Here is an 18,388-nt window from a genome sequence, read left to right on the forward strand (position 1 = left end):
TCACTTTGGAAGCTGGGCCAAGTGAAGGGCTTTTCAGCCTAGAGCCAACAAGGTCTGTGGCTCTGACCTAGGTGTCCTTTTTAAAAATAGGTTCCGGCGCCACCATAGCTCAATAGGCTAATCCTCCGCCTGCAGCACCGGCACACAGGGTTCTAGTCCCGGTCGGGGCGCCAGATTCTGTCCCGGTTGCCCCTCTTCCAGGCCAGCTCTCTGCTGTGGCCCAGGAAGGCAGTGGAGGATGGCCCAAGTGCTTGGGCCCTGCACCCGCATGGGAGACCAGGAGAAGCACCTGGCTCCTGGCTTCGGATCAGCACGGTGCGCTGCCGCGGTGGCCATTGGAGGGTGAACCAACGGCAAAAGGAAGACCTTTCTCTCTGTCTCTCTCTCTCACTGTCCACTCTGCCTGTCAAAAAAATAAAAATAAAAATAAAAATAAAAAAATAGGTTCCAGCACATCTTACATAATTCCGTGTATTACTTCTGTAAATCTTCTGTAAGTCTGAAATTATCATCAAAAAAGATAAAATTTTAGCATAAATTATCCATATAAAATTTATTATAGAATTATTTTTTCTAGAGGTTAGAGAAAACAATTTTTTAAGCTTTAGTGCTCCTTCTATTTTAGTAATAGTAGCAAAACCATAACATGTAAGTTAAACGGCATTTTTTCATTCTAATAGATGGCAAACTGCTCAAGGTCTACCACCAGGAAACACTGAATTTATATTACTGATCATTCAATCAAGTTATACTGAAGAAGCTTCAGTCATGAGTCCACCCCACACAAGTACCTATTTGACATACAGAAAGAACACATCATCACCATTACCACCCCATCCTGGCCTGGTTACTGAATTTGTACAGCAGTCAAAACACAAGGAAGGGGGCCACGTTAGGATGCATCAGGTTAAGCCACCACTTGCAATGCTAGAATCTCATATTTAAGTGTTAGGAGTCCCAGCTACTCTGCTTCTAATCCAGCTTCCTGCTAACATGCCTTGGAAGGCAGAAGATGGCCCAAGTGCTTGACCCCCTGCCACAAGTGGGAGACCCAGATGGATTTGATGGAGTTCCTGGCTCCTGGCTTCAGACTGGTCCAGAACTCACTGTTGCAGCCATTTAGGGAATGAACTAGTAGAAGGAAGATTCTGTCTCTGGGGCTGGCGCTATGGCACAGTGGGTTAATGCCCTGGCCTGAAGCGCCAGCATCCCATATGGGCGCCGGTTCAAGACCTGGCTGCTCCACTTCCGATCCAGCTCTCTGCTACGGCCTAGGAAAGCAGTAGAGGATGGCACAAGTCCTTGGGCCCCTGCACCCTCGTCGGAGACCCAGAAGAGGTTCCTGTCTCATGGCTTCAGATCGGTGCAGCTCCAGTTATTGTGGCCAATTGGGGAGTGAACCATAGGATGGAAGACCTCTCTCTTTCTCTGCCTCTCCTCTGTCTGTGTAACTCTTTCAAATAAATAAATAAATAAATCTTTATAAATCTTTAAAACAAAAGCACACACAGGGCAGGACTTTGGCACAGTGCTTGGGTTACCTTTGGGATGCCCACATCTCATATTAGAGTGCTGGGTTCAAATCCCAGTTACTTCACATCTGATCCAGTTCCCTGCTAATGTGCATTCTGAGAGGCAGCAGACAATGGCTCAAGTAAACTTGGATCCCTGACATCCATGTGACAGAACAGCACTGAGTTCCAGAGTCCTATCCTCAGCCTGGCCAAGTCCTGGATGTTGTAGGCACTTGGGGAGTCAACCAGCAGATGAAAGATTCCTCTCTATCCCTCTGCCTTACCCAATAAAAATGAAAATTAATTAATTAATTATCTAAAAATCCACAACGGGGAATGATTCAGAAAATTTGCTACTAATAACCCTCTAAGGCTAGCCGGTACTGCGGCTCACTGGGCTAATCCTCCGCCTTGCAGCGCCGGCACAACGGGTTCTAGTCCTGGTCGGGGCGCCGGATTCTGTCCCGGTTGCCCCTCTTCCAGGCCAGCTCTCTGCTGTGGCCAGGGAGTGCAGTGGAGGATGGCCCAAGTGCTTGGGTCCTGCACCCCATGGGAGACCAGGAGAAGCACCTGGCTCCTGCCTTTGGATCAGCGCGGTGAGCGGGCTGCAGGGTGCCAGCCGCGGCGGCCATTGGAGGGTGAACCAATGGCAAAGGAAGACCTTTCTCTCTGTCTCTCTTTCTCACTGTCCACTCTGCCTGTCAAAAAATAAATAAATAAATAAATAAATAAATAAAGTAACTCTCTAAGGCTACATCTAATGGCAAGTCAGCTGTTTCTCTTCAGATACATCAACGATGTACTTTTCTGGCCATAAACAGCTATTGAGAATTAATGGCCTTTATATAATTGCTAGAATTTCCAGTTTTTGTATCAAAATTCTGCTCCTTTTGATCAAGTTTATTTTCCTCAGATGCTCATAGACTAAAATACTTATTAAGCTCAAGTCATATCATAGTGAAGACTAAAGAGAAGAATAAGGAAATGTTGAAAGAAAAATAAATTTGGCATCAGACTTCAGACTTCAGACAACCAACCAAAATAGATGGAATTCTTAGGTCTACTTACTAAGTATTACCAAGCTTCTCACATCATCCTGAGCTATGCCTTTTGAAAAGATGACAGTTAGGCCGGCGCCGCGGCTCACTAGGCTAATCCTCCGCCTAGCGGCGCCGGCACACCGGGTTCTAGTCCCGGTTGGGGCGCCGGATTCTGTCCCGGTTGCCCCTCTTCCAGGCCAGCCCTCTGCTGTGGCCAGGGAGTGCAGTGGAGGATGGCCCAGGTGCTTGGGCCCTGCACCCCATGGGAGACCAGGAAAAGCACCTGGCTCCTGGCTCCTGCCATCGGATCAGCGCGGTGCGCCGGCCGCAGCGCGCCGGCCGCGGCGGCCATTGGAGGGTGAACCAACGGCAAAGGAAGACCTTTCTCCCTGTCTCTCTCTCTCACTGTCCACTCTGCCTGTCAAAAAAAAAAAAAAAAAAAAGAAAAGATGACAGTTAACTCTGCAAGCACTTGTCAAGTTCTTTGATACTTGAAAGAGAACAATAAACTACAGAATCCAAAGTTTAATTTATTAGCAACACATAAAGGCATATGAATCCTACCACACTGTTTGCTGAATTCTTACAGAATAGCTAAAACCACTATAGATTGAACATTTTAGATGAACACAGATTTAAGAATTCTTGTGTTCCAATTAATGAAGTCCAGAATATCACATGGTTGCTTTGTACTTGATCCGTTCTGCATGCTGTAGCTCATCTAGAACATTCCTGATGGTCTCAACACAAACTTCGCCTCTGTGATGCTTTTTTGATGCGAGGTCCCATACATTTTCAAATTCTTCCTCAGAAAGTTTGACACCAATGTTACACAATATCTTTGCAATCTACAAAAAAGCATTTAAAGGCAGACCAAGATTTATATATTTGAAAATTTGTACTAAAAACTTTTGTAACATCTACAAATATTGAAGTTGATTCAAAAAAGTATTGTATACACATGTATTTGCTTCTATGTGTGTGTGTGTGTGAGTGTGTATCATATATATAAAATGAGAAAAACATCAAAATTCCAGTACTTTCATCTCAGGAATCATTTTGTTATGTTGCATATAAGAATGTTCAACTATACTAGCTAATATATAAATTCAATTCTAAGTGTTTCTGGTCCTTTTAAAGACAAGCAGAAAGATTGAATTAAAAAGAATTTAACATAGAAGACTTAATAGTTTTGAGTTCCATCTCCATTTCTTATTGTCACTATGACCCTGCATATGCCACAAAAACCCTTTGAATGTTAGTTTTCTGTTCTTTAAAATAGAATCATTTATAAAATGTATCTAACAGACCCGTTGTAAACCTTAACTAAAACCATAGGTGAACAGATGCCAGAGAGAGAGAATGCATGCACAATCCAGTCAGTACACTGCAAACCAGTAAACTGCGTTACTCATAATCTCTCTGCAGTGATAACTATTAGGAGAGATTAAGGGAGTGAAGAAACATTGTTTTTAATGTCCCAGCAAAAATATAAGAAAGGAAAGTAAGAACTAGTAGCAAGAAGAAAGGATAAAACGAATGCAAGAAGAAAAGATATAATGAGTAGAGGGAATAACAGACATGAAAACAAAATTTTAAAAATAAATTAAATTTACCAGAAGAAAGTCACTCATTTTTATAAAGCATACGAGGAAAAAAGTGAAAAGATTAAAGAGCAAATTGGAAAGCCAAAGAAACAGATGAGTTGCAGAATACATTCATTAAATAATCACAATTAAAAGAATCCCTAGAAATGATGTGCCCTAGTGCCCTAAACAGCACTCTGGGCCTCAGAATCAGCCCTTAAAGCATTCAGATCTGGCTAAAAAGCCCATGAGATCATTTTAGGCATGGAAAGCCAAAATATTGTGGCAAAAAAATGACCTAAATGAAAGATATCTGTGAGTGAGGTCCCAGCGGAAAGAATGGGCCATCAAAGAAGGACGTACCTTTCTCTGAAGGGATGAAGAGAACTTTCTCTTTGATTATGGCCTTGTCTAAATAAGGTAGGAGTTTGTGAACTCAAGAGGCTTCCATAGCCTTAGCAGCTCACAAGAGCCTCGGGTAATCACTGATGTCATAAATAAGAGTGTCAATTGTTAAATCAACAGCAGGAGTCACTGTGCACTTGCTCCCCATGTGGGACCTCTGTCCTTAACGTGTTGTACTATGAGAATTAATGGTAAAACTAGTCTTCAAACAGTACTTTATACTTTGTGTGTCTGTGTGGGTGCAATCTGTTGAAATCATTTCTTAGTATAGAGTTGATCTGCTGTATATAAAGATAATTAAAAATGAATCTTAATGAAGAATGGGATGGGAGAGGGAGTAGGAGGTTTGATGGTTTGGAGGTGGGAGAGCAGGTTATGGGGGGAAGAACAGCTATAACCCAAAAGCTGCACTTATGAAATTTATATTTATTAAATAAAAGCTTCCGGCCGGCGCCGCGGCTCACTAGGCTAATCCTCCGCCTAGCGGCGCCGGCACACCGGGTTCTAGTCCCGGTTGGGGCACCGGATTCTGTCCCGGTTGCCCCTCTTCCAGGCCAGCCCTCTGCTGTGGCCAGGGAGTGCAGTGGAGGATGGCCCAGGTGCTTGGGCCCTGCACCCCATGGGAGACCAGGAAAAGCACCTGGCTCCTGGCTCCTGCCATCGGATCAGCGCGGTGCGCCGGCCGCAGCGCGCCAGCCGCGGCGGCCATTGGAGGGTGAATCAACGGCAAAAGGAAGACCTTTCTCTCTGTCTCTCTCTCTCTCACTGTCCACTCTGCCTGTCAAAAAATAAAAAAAAAAAAATAAAAAAAATAAAAAAATAAAAGCTTCCAATAAATAATAAAAAATAATGTGCTCTTATGGGAAATCAGCAGTGTAACCAAATACAAACCAAACACTGCTCAAATTCAAATCAAATACTGAAATTCCAAAGAGTAGAGCTTCCAGGAAGTACAACAACAACACGGCAAAAACAGCGACTTTCCCACCCAGGGTAGGTAAAGAATGTCCTGCAATGTGAAAGAAAGGGCTCCCAGGCTGTCCTGGTCATGCCAGACTTCCCCACTTCCTCTCCCACTCCTCAGGAGGCATTGCTCCAATAACTTAGCACCCCATCAGCAGTGTAGTGGCCAGCTACAAGACCTGGGTGGGTGGGGTCTCCCTGGAACCCACGCATTCCCAATTTAACACTATTATTCCAACCAGTATTTCAGTTCTTACTTTTTAATCTAGAATGAAGAGCATGTTTAGGCACCATGAGATAAGCAGGAGGTCTTCATTCCTTTTGGCAATCCAAGGCCAAAAGATTGAAGAATCCTTTATTTGAGAGAAGGAAAAATACAGTCTGGGGGTATCTCCTCTCTGATCCCCTAGGAAAGATACTGGTTCCCTCATCTGGGGGCCTCTGCTGTTCATTTCCCCTCCCTCTCTCCCTTGTCAGTGGGAATGCATTGTTGACATGAAACTGTCATTCATTACGTCAGTATTTAGTAAGCTTTGAAGTCAACCCTTCTGGGTTGAGAGGGTAGCCTACGTCTCTTTCTATTCTTTCCAAATCTGGGTTTGAAGGTGCTGAAGAAAATGTTGCTCCCTGGATTTTGCACCTGCTTTCCATGAGTGCAGATCTGGACGGGCTGGGCTGACCGAGCTCCATAGTCACTCCCGGCCCCCAGGACACCAGTGGTTATTCTGAGACGATTGCTTCCAACTTCTCCTAAAGGAGAGGATCACCAGGGATATGGGACCACATTTTTTGAGTTTAAAAAGAGAGAGAGGAAAAAAAAAAAAAGCCAGATACATGACCTGATGTATAATGTGGCAATGGGACAGAGTGTTTTTAATCAAAGTGTGTTGCAGATAATCTGAGCTGTGTGGTAGCAGTAGACAATCAGGGTGGCAGAGTGGCCGTTCTCATGCTGCCTTGGTTCTAGAGGCCCAAAGCCATCAGGAACTTACACAAGGAAGAGACTGGCCCTTTCTCTTTTTCTCAACTAAAAATAGTACTAAATGTTTTGGGAAAAAAAAATTTTAAATACAAGGGTCTTAGTGAGTATATAACATGAGTGAAAAACTTCCTATAAAATTCTACTTCAAGAAGATTCAACAAGAATCTCAAACATGAGAGATGGAGGAAGCTGAACATTATTTATCAAGAATCTCACATATTGGTAGATAGAGAAAGGCAGTGGTGGAATAAGAAGATCCTGCAGCATTGTCTCCCCACAGAGACACTAATTTGAACAGCTGTTCACATACCAGTCTACCTTTACAAGGGCTGAGGATGTCAGGTGAGAGACTACAGTACCTGATTTTAGTATAATTGTAAGATTCCTTGAAGAAGGAAAAAAGAAAGAGTTGCTGTATTACCCCCTCTTCAATTCCAAGAGGTACAGAATAGGGGAAGAGCTCCATCACCAGAGAGTAGAATAAGAAAGGGAGCACAAGGGGCCGATGCTGTGGCGTAGCAGGTAAAGCTGCTGCCTGCAGTGCCAGTATCCCATGTGGGCACCAGTTCACGTCCCAGCTTCTTCACTCCTGATCCAGCTCTCTGCTATGGCCTGGGAAAGCAGTACAAGATAGCCCAAGTCCTTGGGCCTCTGCACCTGCGTGGGAGACACAGAAGAAGCTCCTAGCTCCTGGCTTCAGATCAGATCAGCTCCAGCTGTTGTGGCCAATAGGGGAGTGAACCAGCAGATGGAAGACCTCTCTCTCTCTCTCTCTCTCTCTCTCTGCCTCTTCTCTTTCTGTGTAACTCTTTCAAATAAATAAATAAATCTTTTTTGAAAAGAAGAGAAGAAAAAAGAAAAGAAGGAAGGAAGCTCAGGAAATTGCAGAGCATGGAGATACAGGATGACTTTATACAGAAGGTAACTAAGCACACAGCCCCTGCCATGTGCTCTCTAGATCAGCCCAACCTAAAAGGGACTTCATTTCACAAGGCCCCCAGCAGTTGCCACTCACACCACAGACACCTGAGGCATTTACCACTGGAGAGCAGCGGGGCTCTTACAGATCATTAGCCTAGTATGGCAGCTGCTGGATTACTGGACTTAACTACAGAAAACCATGCTGAGACCCCACCCACCTAGTTCTTATGAGGCAGCTCCTCCTAGCAGCTCTATAGCCTAGCCCTGTGAACTTGATAGGAGGCCCTGCCAACACTCACATACCTCTAGTTAGAACTCGAGAGCACACTTTAAGTGGCTTATTCTGCAGAGGTTCTCTGCATACAGCTAGACAGCCCCATCTACCCTCTTGCTGTCCTACAGGCAGTCAAGTGGCTCCAGTATTTCACCCTTAGCCATGGAAAGCAATGGATTAGCCTTTCCTGAGTGGATCAACCCATCAAGGCCCCAGAAAGCCACTGAGCAACCCTATCTGGTTCTTGTGGCCCCAAGAAACATTTCATTGCCCATTCTCAGAAGTTTAGCACACTGAGACCCCAATAAGTGACACTCAACCTTGTATACCCATCCTTGGCCCCAGAAAGGAGCTGAGCAGATTCTAAGTAAGTAGGGCTGAAACCTCTACATGAAGTTACCTGTGCAGCTTAACAGACAGGTATCCCCACCTGGGCACGCTATTTGCACAGGTCCTGTACAGACATCAGATGCAAACCAGCACCCCATACTAGACATACTCACTGCATCCACCTAGGCCTATGGGGTGGCACCACACTCATATAACCCATAAGACATGGATGTGAGCCCTACACCCACAGCCAAGTCCGTTGTACAGAGTTGCCAATGAATCTGCCCCTGCAGCCTATTCCACTGAGACACTTGCAGACATCACAAGCAATGATCATAGCTAAAGAAGCTATGTGGATGCCACACTAGAAAATCCACTTGGAGCCAAAACCAAGATAGCATATTGAACCAATATCCTAGGGTACATTGCCAGAAGAAACCTTAATACTTTAATGGCCACCCTCTAAAATTGGTAGAAGCAACTGACTCATCAGAGGCACAAAAACCAATGTAGGGGCACAAGAACCTTTCAAAAAACAAGGCACATGACACCTCCAAAGAAAAATAATAGCTCTCCAGCAACAGAGTGCAAAGAAATGGAAATCAGCTAATGTCTGACAAGACTTCAAGAGAATGACACTTAGGAAACTTAATGAGATACAAGAGTATACAGACAAACTATAGATGTTAAAAAGACAATGCATGATATGAATGAGAAAGTTAGCAAAGAGATAGATTAAAGAACAAAAAAGACCCATCAGAAATCTTGGCATTACAGAACTCAATAAACAAAATAAAAAAGTATAGTTGACAGCCTCAACAGCAGAATAGAACAGAGGAAAAATCCTGACCTTCAGTGTAAGTCTTTCAAAATAATCCAATTGGACAAAAACTGAGTTAAAAAGAATGAAGAAAGGAGGCCGGTGTTGTGTGGCAGGTAAAGCCGCCATCTGTGACACTGGCATCTCATGTGGGAGCCAGTTGAGTCTCAGCTGCTCCACTAAGCAGCAGAAAATGAGCCAGGTCCTTGAGCCCCTGCACCCATGTGGGAGGTCCAGAGGAAGCTCCTGGCTCCTGGCTTCAATCTTGCCCAGCCTTGACCACTGCAGCCATTTGGTGAGTGAAAAAGTAGAAGATCGCGGCCGGCGCCGCAGCTCAGTAGGCTAATCCTCCACCTTGCGGCGCCGGCACACCGGGTTCTAGTCCCGGTTGGGGTGCCGGATTCTGTCCCAGTTCCCCCTCTTCCAGGCCAGCTCTCTGCTGTGGCCCGGGAAGGCAGTGGAGGATGGCCCAAGTGCTTAGGCCCTGCACCTCATGGGAGACCAGGAGAAGCACCTGGCTCCTGCCTTCGGATCAGCGTGGTGCGCTGGCCGCAGCACACTGGCCGCGGCAGCCATTGGAGGGTGAACCAACAGCAAAAGGAAGACCTTTCTCTCTCTCTCTCTCTCACTGTCCACTCTGCCTGTCAAAAAAATAATAAAAATAAATTTTAAAAAAAGTAGATCACTTTCTGTCTCTCTGTCTCTCCCTCTCTCTCTGCAACTGTGCCTTTAATGAAATAAAATAAATCTTTAAGAGAAAAAAGAAATGAAGAAAGCCTATGAGACTTACAGAACACTAATAAACAAGTAAACATTCACATGTCTGATATTCCAAGATATGAAATCAACCTTACTATCCATCAACAGATAAATGTATAAAGAAAATAATATTCTATACCTCTTCTTTTGATCTGGTCTTGAAGAAATCTCTTTCAAACACTCCTTTCTGGGCAAAGATGGTGGGCTGTAGTAATGAGTAAGCATTTCCCTCCTCCCCATAGTTAGTTCTATCACTGATGCGACGAATTCGGGGTGCAGGAATATCAGATCGAATGGTAGGTATGCCACAAATAGGATAACCTAGGTCATTAATGAGGGAGGAAAACAAACATTTTAAAACTAAACTGCATAATACATTCTAAAACTAAACTGTATAATACAGTAGCCACCTACCACAAGTGGCTACTAAGTACTTGAAATGTGCTTGAAAGTATAAAAATATAATGAGAAATATTTAATAGTTTTATATTGATTAACAGCTGAAATAATATTTAAAAGTTTACTATGAAAATTACTTTCTTTTACCTAGAAATCTTTTTATTTAAGATATACAAACCATGCATTGAATATAGACAAATTTAGAAACAGTAATTCTTCCCACCCTTCTCCCTCCTCCCTCTCCTATTCCCATTCTTATTTTATACAAAGATTTATTTTCAATTCATTTTATCCTCATAAGATTAACCCTATACCAAGTAAAGAGTTCAACAAATAGTATGGAAAAATAAAAAAAAATTAAAAATCTGTTCCTCAACAATCAAGACAAGGACTGTTCAAAAATCATCACATCTCAAAGTGTCCATATCATTCCTGCAAGGTGTCCGGTGTGTAACAAATCTTCCCAGGCAGACAAATCAATTAATTCACAAGCTTTTATTGGGATTCTGCTCCCGGGCGAGGTTCACTGGTCCCAACAGAGCAACAGAGCGGAGGCAGGGGAAGTCATGCATCAGAGGTTGTGAGGGCTCCTTTTATAGATACAGGGTATGGGGGTTAAAGGTTGAGGCAGATCTGATCCTCATTGGTTGACCTTTAGGCTCCCATGGGGACCTTGACAAGGACTTTTCTTCACCAGAAGTATGGGTAGGGTCTCTCCATTCCCAGAAGTGTAGGCCTTCCCTCCTTGTGGATCCCAAAGCTACCAATTTCTACAGATTACATTTTAAGTACTCTATTAGTTATCCCAGATCAAGGAGAACAAATGGTATTTGTGTTTTGGGGACTGACTTATTTCACTAAGTATAATGGTTTCCAGTTGCATCCATTTTGCTGCAAATAACCGGATTTCAAGTTTTTTACCACTATGTAGTCTTCCATGGTATACACATCCCATAATTTCTTTATCCAGTCTTCAGTCTATGGACATTTGAGTTGATTCCACATCTTAGCTATTGTGAATTGAGCTGCAATAAACATAGGGATACAGATAACTCTTTCATATGCTGATTTCATTTCCCTTGGGTAAATTCCCAGGAGTGGAATGGCTGGGTCATTTGATAGGTCTATTATCAGATTTCTGAGGTATCTTCATACTGTCTTCCACAGTGGCTGCACCAGTCTACATTCCCACCAACAGTGGATTACTTTTTCTCCACATCCTCACCAGCACTTGCTGTATGAAAGCCATTCTAACTGGGATGAGGTGAAATCTCACTGTGGTTTGGTTTTGATTTGCATTTCCCTGATGGCTAGTGATACTGAGCCTTTTCATGTGTCCATTGGTAATTTGAATTTCCTCTTTTAAAAAATGCCTGTTCAAATCCTTTGCCCATTTCTTAATTGGATTGATTGCTTGTTTTGTTGAGTTTCTTGAGCTCTTTATAGATTCTGGATATTAGTTATTTATCATTTGCATAGTTTGCAAATATTTTCTCCCATTCTGTCAATGGCCTCTTCACTTTTCTGAGTGCTTCTTTTGCAGTGTAGAAGCTTCTCCACTTGATGTAATCCCATTTGTCAATTTTGGCTTTGATTGCCTGTGCTTCCAAGATCTTTTCCAGGAAGTCTTTGCCTATGCCAATGTCTTGCAGGGTTTCCAAATGTTCTCTAATAATTTGATGGTATTGAGCCATAGATTTAGGTGTTTGATCCATTTTGAGTGGACTTCTGTGTTAGGCATGAGGTAGGGGTCTTACTTCTGCATGCAGAGATCCAGTTTCCCAACACCATTTGTTGAAGAGACTGTCCGTGCTCCAGCGATTGATAAAACTACTTTCACATTGTCTTTGTTTTTTAAGTTTTAACTTTTAAAATATTTCTTTTCATTTTTATTTAAATAACAAAGAAAAAGAGGGAGACATAGAACAGAGAATGAGAAGTGAAATAGCCAGGACTAGAGCCAGGAACTCTGACAGGGGAAGCAAGCATCCCAATGGCAAGTTAACCACTATGCCAATGTCTCTCTCCCCATATTTTTTGTTTGTTTGAAAGATAGAGTGACAAAAACAGAGAGTCAGAGATCTTCCATCTGCTGGTTCACTCCCCAGATGCCCACAATAACCAGGGTTGGGCTAGGCAGAAACCAGGAGCCCAGAACTCCACTCAGATCTCCTTCCTGTATGGCAGGGACCCAAGTACTGAGCCATCATTTTCTTCCTCCCAGGGTGTGCGTTGATATCAGGAAGCTGGATAGACAGCAGAGCACAGACTCAAACCTAGGCCATGAGTCCCAAGCGGTAGCTGAACCACTTGCCAAATGCTTACCCCCAAATTTTCTTTCTTAGAATGTGCCATTTTTAATGTGCTAGAAAATTTTAAGATGCAAAAAAAGACTCCAATTATATTTCTATTGAACAGTACAATTCTTAAGTAGCTAATGTTATCAAAGGAACTGCTGAGCTACAGCCAGCCCGTGAACAGTACAATTCTAAAGGGAGTGGAAAGATTCATAACACTAGAATGCAAACTCAAGGCCTTGAGAAACTTAGGTCTAATGGAGAGGGAGGCTGAGGACAGTGCAAGGACTGACTAATGACACTTTGTTTCCATGCCTACTGATCATTTCAGAACTCATCAAACAATGTGGCATACTTACAAACAGAAGGCACAGCTCCTACCACAGCGCTGATCTCAGAAGAAGTCGTCGTGTAATGCTTAGAAACCCTATCGCTTGGTCTCAGAAGTGTCCGGAGAGTCTTCTCGGAGCTCCCTGGTTCTTTCAAGACAATATCTTCAGGCTTTACCAGGAAAGTTGGCTCAGATGCTTCAACACTAGCCTCAGTCAGGCTTGCACAATCTGGTTTTCTACCTTTAAGAAAAAATAAAGAAAACATGTTCAGGAAGACATTACTACTTTTGGTGCTTACTGCTCTACCACAAAATGAGCTTTCTCAGTGAATCTCTTCCTGCCAATGGAAACTGAGCCAGTGTGAACCCTCTGCCAGTTCCACAGTGGAATGGAAGTTCAGGCTAACGTCACATAGCAAGAAATCTTAACATAGTCTAATGTTTCCTTTTGCCTCCTCACTCACTTTATTCTAAAATAAAATTTCAAATTGGAGAGACAAAATGAAAACAGAATCCATTATTTTATTTTCTTCTTTTTATTTTGTTTAAATTAGGGCTTTTTTATATCTAACATGAACTACATGAGTTATTTCTATGACTGTATCCTAGGGAGAGATTAGAGAAGACATTATTTGGAGTTGAAAATTCCACACATAGTTGATGGGAGTAGGAAGAGCATGTATTATTGCAATACCCAGAGAGGTTATCAGAACTCACTGTGAGCCCAGAAACTGATTATTTAACTAGCATCCACAAAACCCTGAGGTAGAGCTGAAATTGTAAGATAGATTTGCATTATTTTCATATTTTTCAATATTTATTTAGGTGCTTTTTATTTTTAACAGATTTAATATATTTCATAAATACAATCCTAACAATATAATGATATTCCTTCCCTTCCTCACTCCCTCCCAATCTCTCCCTTTCTTTTTTGATGGATTTGCATTGTTGAGTCAGTACCGAAGTTTAGTTTTGTCAATTCCTAAGACATCATTTTAAAAGATGCAGCTATTACACGGATACCACCAGAGGGCGTTTCTCCCTCCAGAACTGGAAAGCAGAGGGAAGTGTGCCCCAGGCCAGGATCCTGGTTCAGCTAGGTCTCCCACCCCATCATCACCATGGGAGTACTCAGACCCAGAGTTCCAGATCATCTCATCCTACCTCCCTACCCTCACCGCAGAAAGCTAGGCAAAGTTTGGGAACAATTCCTCAAGAAACAGAAAGCTACTCTCAGAGGGTACCTGAGAGTCAACAGTTAAGTTAGCACCTGTTGTAAGCAAATTCTTGACTGAAGATTCCTGGGCCCCTTCTGTACCTACTGAGTACTGTTGTGCAATTTTTAACCTGAAATTCAAACAGAAAATTTCTCATGAACTCTGCTGAACATAGTTGATGCCATTAGAATCCAAAAACCAGGGAAAAAAAATTGAAGAACTATCTGCTTTGACTACAAGCCTCTTCTTATCCTCCACCCCTTTGTGAGTTGAGCCAAGAAGATAAAAACTCCATCATCCCCTGTTAATTTGTGAGAGGGTTTCTGTAAAATATGTCATTAAGTAGAGAATATTCTGGCACTTTCCTAGTGGTGATAGGGAAAGGTTGTCCAGGACACCCTGCCTAAGGGTTCACATCAGCATTAAAGACCAAAAGCTGGTTTTGACCTTGCAGAAAGGCTTGATCCAGGAATAAAAATGAAAACAGTAATACCTTCACATTTTAGAGGAAAGATATTCCGAGAGGAAATAAAAGTATACACAACCTTTTAAAGTTAATACTAACAATCCAAACACAAAAATTAAAGCAAGCACTGTACCATTATATAACAACTAAATTATAAGAATGTTTGAAATAACATACAGTGGTAACAACACTGATATAAAATCTTTGCTTAGCTTTGGTTGATAAGGTTGCAAATTGGTATGATCAGTTAGAAAGGTAAAATGAAAACAGAAAGTTACTTCTGGGACCATAATAACATTCATAAGAAAGGAAATATAATTAGAAATCTTTTTGAGAAATGATAATCATTGTATAACCCATATTCCTATAAAAATATCTAGAAACAACCTGAATTTCAAAGAGTGTAGAAATAATATTCTCACATTAGCATGAAAGAACTAAAAATAGAACTGATAGAATTCATGAAAATATCTCTCATGTAGAAATTTTAAAGTTAAATTTTAAAAAGATAAAAAATACATTCACTGTAATTTTAGATATGTTTAAAATAAGAATTACTTCAAAAGGTTCAAAGAAAAATAGAATTAAAGGTAGGTTTATTTTGATTCAAAAAACAATTTAAATCCATGCATATAAAAAATCTTCAGTAAGTTCGTGGAAAATGCATTATTATGAAAAAATTATGCATGGATTTCAAAAATCTTCCCACCAAAATAAACTTACCTTTTAATCTCATTTTTCCATGAACTTTTTGAAGACTCTTCATATATAAACAGACACATTACATATGTATATATTAATCCTCATATATGGTTAATTATTCAGGAAGATAATATGTAAACACAAAAATATTTGAACCAAACATAAAGACTATTATAACTTTTGTACAAAATTTTAAAAATCAAATTTTCTTATGTCAAATTCTGTTTCACTATTAATTTCTCCTGAGGGAGAGAGGCTAATTACTCTAGTACAAAGGTTTTCTTTTCTTTTCTTTTTTTTTTTTTTTTTTTTTTTTGACAAGCAGAGTGGACAGTGAGAGAGACAGAGTGAAAGGTCTTCCTTTGCCGTTGGTTCACCCTCCAATGGCCACCGCAGCTGGCGCACCGCACTGATCCGATGGCAGGAGCCAGGTGCTTCTCCTGGTCTCCCATGGGGTGCAGGGCCCAAGCACTTGGGCCATCCTCCACTGCACTCCCTGGCCACAGCAGAGAGCTGGCCTGGAAGAGGGGCAACTGGGACAGAATCTGGCGCCCCGACCGGGACCAGAACCCGGTGTGCCAGCGCCACAAGGTGGAGGATTAGCCTAGTGAGCCGCGGCACTGGCCTTAGTACAAAGGTTTTCAAACACTTTTCTGAGGAACTGTCTTTGTTGTTTTGAGCTTCTATGTAAAAATCTTGCTTTTAATCTTTTTGAATGAAAAATACAAAGTTCCAAACTCAAAAGATACAAAGACAGATTAAAGAGTGAGACTCTGGAACTAAATGTTATCATATGCCTTCCCACCCTTCCACAGATATTTTATGCATAAATAAATAAATAATTATGTAAATACGTATGTTAAAGTTGACATTAAAGTTGACAAGAGTTGGGTTCCTTAAAAAATGAAAATATCAAGAATTCAGCAAACCTTTGACAGTTAAGTACCTTTAATAATGACCCTCTCTTCATACTCTTTAAGAAGCATTTTGTCTTTCCAGTTAAGAAAATTTGCAAATTCTAGGTAGTTAATAAGGCCGTCATTATCCACATCACAGTAGTGAAACAGCTGGTCCAGGAGGGTCTCATCTAAATGCAGGCTGGCCTGTTCACAAGCTTCCTGCAGTTCTTCTTTATCTATCATCCCATCTCCCTTCTGTTAGACAGGAAGCACAAAAAAGAAAGAAATGACCATTGTCTTCCAGAGCAGAGCGGGCAGCAGCTCTATCGTTTTGCTTAAGAAAAAAAAAATACCTCTAACGCATAAATTCAAATACTTGATTTCCATCTTCACAGAAGAGGAGTTAAATGTTAAGTGACAGTGACCCTCTTCACGTCGACCTCATACATACACACAGTACTGGCTGGAGAAGGATGTGGCTCAGAATCTTTCATCCTTTTTGTTTAATCATTTTCTTTAAATCACGCTGTCTACATTGTGAAGGCGCAGATAAAACCACGATTTGGGTTTGACATTTCTTTTGCCCAGTGTTGTGCGCTTTTGACAGCTCTCTATGACTTCATGCTTACGAAGTTTTCAGCACCTCATGTGTTTCCACTGGGCACTAAGTGGTCGTTTACTGCATTGCCTGTTAATGAGGAGGAATTGGGAAGCTAGTTGAAGGCCAAATACAAGGGAGGTGGATTCAATGACAGTTTCCTTGTTTTGACAAAACGCATATAGACAAGAAGGACACATTATAAGTCTGGTGTTCAGCCCTCATGGCAACAACTGTCCCTAAGAGTTTCTGGAGGCTGGTGCATAGCAGGTAAAGCTGTCACCTGTGACGCCGGCATCCCATATTGGTGCAGGTTGGAGTCCTGAGTCCTGGCTGCTCCACTTCTAATTCCAATCCCTGCTAATGGCCTGGGAAAGCAGCGGAAGATAGTCCAAGTGCTTGAGTCCATGCCATCCACATGGGAGATCCAGAGTAAGCACTGGGCTCATAGCTTTAGCCTGGCCCAGCCCCTAGACCTTATAGCCATTTAGGGAGTGAACCAATGAATGGAAGACCTCTGAAGAGTAACACAGTGGATAGACCCCTCTGTGTGTGTGTGTGTGTCTCTCTCTCCTTCTCTTTCTCTCTCTACTTCTGTCACTCTCTGTAACTCTTTCAAAAAAAATAGCCATTTGCAGAGGGTAGGGGGCAGAAGTCTTGCCTCCTCTCAGACAACAGTTATGTGCAGAAGGACCACCCCTGAGTGTGAAGACATTTCTGAGGAGCTAATTCTTGTGGGAGATGAGGGAGTGGTGCACACAATGCTTGCTACGGAGGAATGGCAATAGCTGGGGCAGCTTATCATTCACCCTCCTGCATTCTATCAAGCCAAACTCAAATCCATTCACGGATCATGGTAAAGGTCTAAGTTGGGGAAGAGGGGGTGTTTTTTTGCAGTGGATCATACTGCTGTAGCAGGTAAAGCCGCCACCTGCAGTGCCAATATCCCATATGAGTGCCAGTTCAAGCCCCAGCTGTTCCACTCCCAATCCAGCTCTCTACTATGGCCTGGGAAAGCAGTGGAAGATGGCCCAAGTCCTTGGGCCCCTGCACCTGTGTGAGAAGACCCAGATGAAGCTCCTGACTCCTGGCTTTGGATCAGCTCAGCTCTGGTAGTTGCAGCCAATTGGGGAGTGAACCAACAGATGGAAGACACCTCTCTCTCTCTCTCTCTCTCTCTCTCTCTCTCTGCCTCTCCTTCTTTGTGTAATTCTGACTTACAAATAATAAATAAATAAATATTAAAAAAAAAAAAAGAGGTATGGCCTCCCAGGGAGATTTTCCAGAGAGGAAATCTCTCCCAAAGGAAACCATAAATGAGTCATTGAGTAGTAATCAAGCTCATACCATCCAAGACTAGATTTACAATGCTGGGGGAGGTGACCCCTGGAGAATGAGAAATTGCCCAATGAGATGGACCCCATGAATTCTAGGCAAATTCTTGACAGTGAGACCTTCATCCCTAGAAAGCTTTCCTATGCACTGTGTTGAAACAGAATGAAACAGTATCTTGACAATGGAGCTGCAAATGCCCCAAGTAAGGTAGGTTCCTTCTTAAAAGTCTGCTATAAGGCTAGGTAACCATAATTGCAAACCCCAATCCCTGGCTGAAAAGCAATATGGGGTATGGCTGTTGAATCAAGAGATCCCCAAAACTGAAACAGATGTTGTCAGTAACAACTTTGCTACTTTAAACAGGGCTTTCAGTGGACCGCAAACATTGGTGGTTTGTTTCATTGAGCTACATGACACCACTATACCACCCAAAATTCAGAGTTAGCACTTCTTTTTTTAAGATTTATTTATTTACTTTAAAGGCAGAGTAACAGAGAAAGAAAGAGAGAGAGAGAGAGAAACAGAGAGAGATCTTCCACCTGCTGGTTCA

General features: G+C 42.3%; 1 protein-coding gene across 1 annotated transcript in view; it reads right to left on the reverse strand.

Moving 5' to 3' along the window:
* Positions 1 to 3,064: 3,064 nt before the first annotated feature.
* The window catches only part of EFHB (EF-hand domain family member B), a 76,766-nt gene continuing 61,442 nt past the window's right edge, over positions 3,065 to 18,388 (reverse strand). Inside the window, exons 10-13 of the mRNA XM_051859157.2 lie at positions 15,953 to 16,160; positions 12,650 to 12,862; positions 9,734 to 9,915; positions 3,065 to 3,402 (exon numbers count right to left, since the gene is read on the reverse strand). Coding sequence (XP_051715117.2) covers positions 3,229 to 3,402; positions 9,734 to 9,915; positions 12,650 to 12,862; positions 15,953 to 16,160 — 777 coding nt within the window. The 3' untranslated portion in view covers positions 3,065 to 3,228. The remainder of the gene's footprint in view (positions 3,403 to 9,733; positions 9,916 to 12,649; positions 12,863 to 15,952; positions 16,161 to 18,388) is intronic.

The sequence above is a fragment of the Oryctolagus cuniculus genome, chromosome 4 (genome assembly GCF_964237555.1).
Source record: "Oryctolagus cuniculus chromosome 4, mOryCun1.1, whole genome shotgun sequence".
In the NCBI taxonomy this organism is placed as follows: domain Eukaryota; kingdom Metazoa; phylum Chordata; class Mammalia; order Lagomorpha; family Leporidae; genus Oryctolagus; species Oryctolagus cuniculus.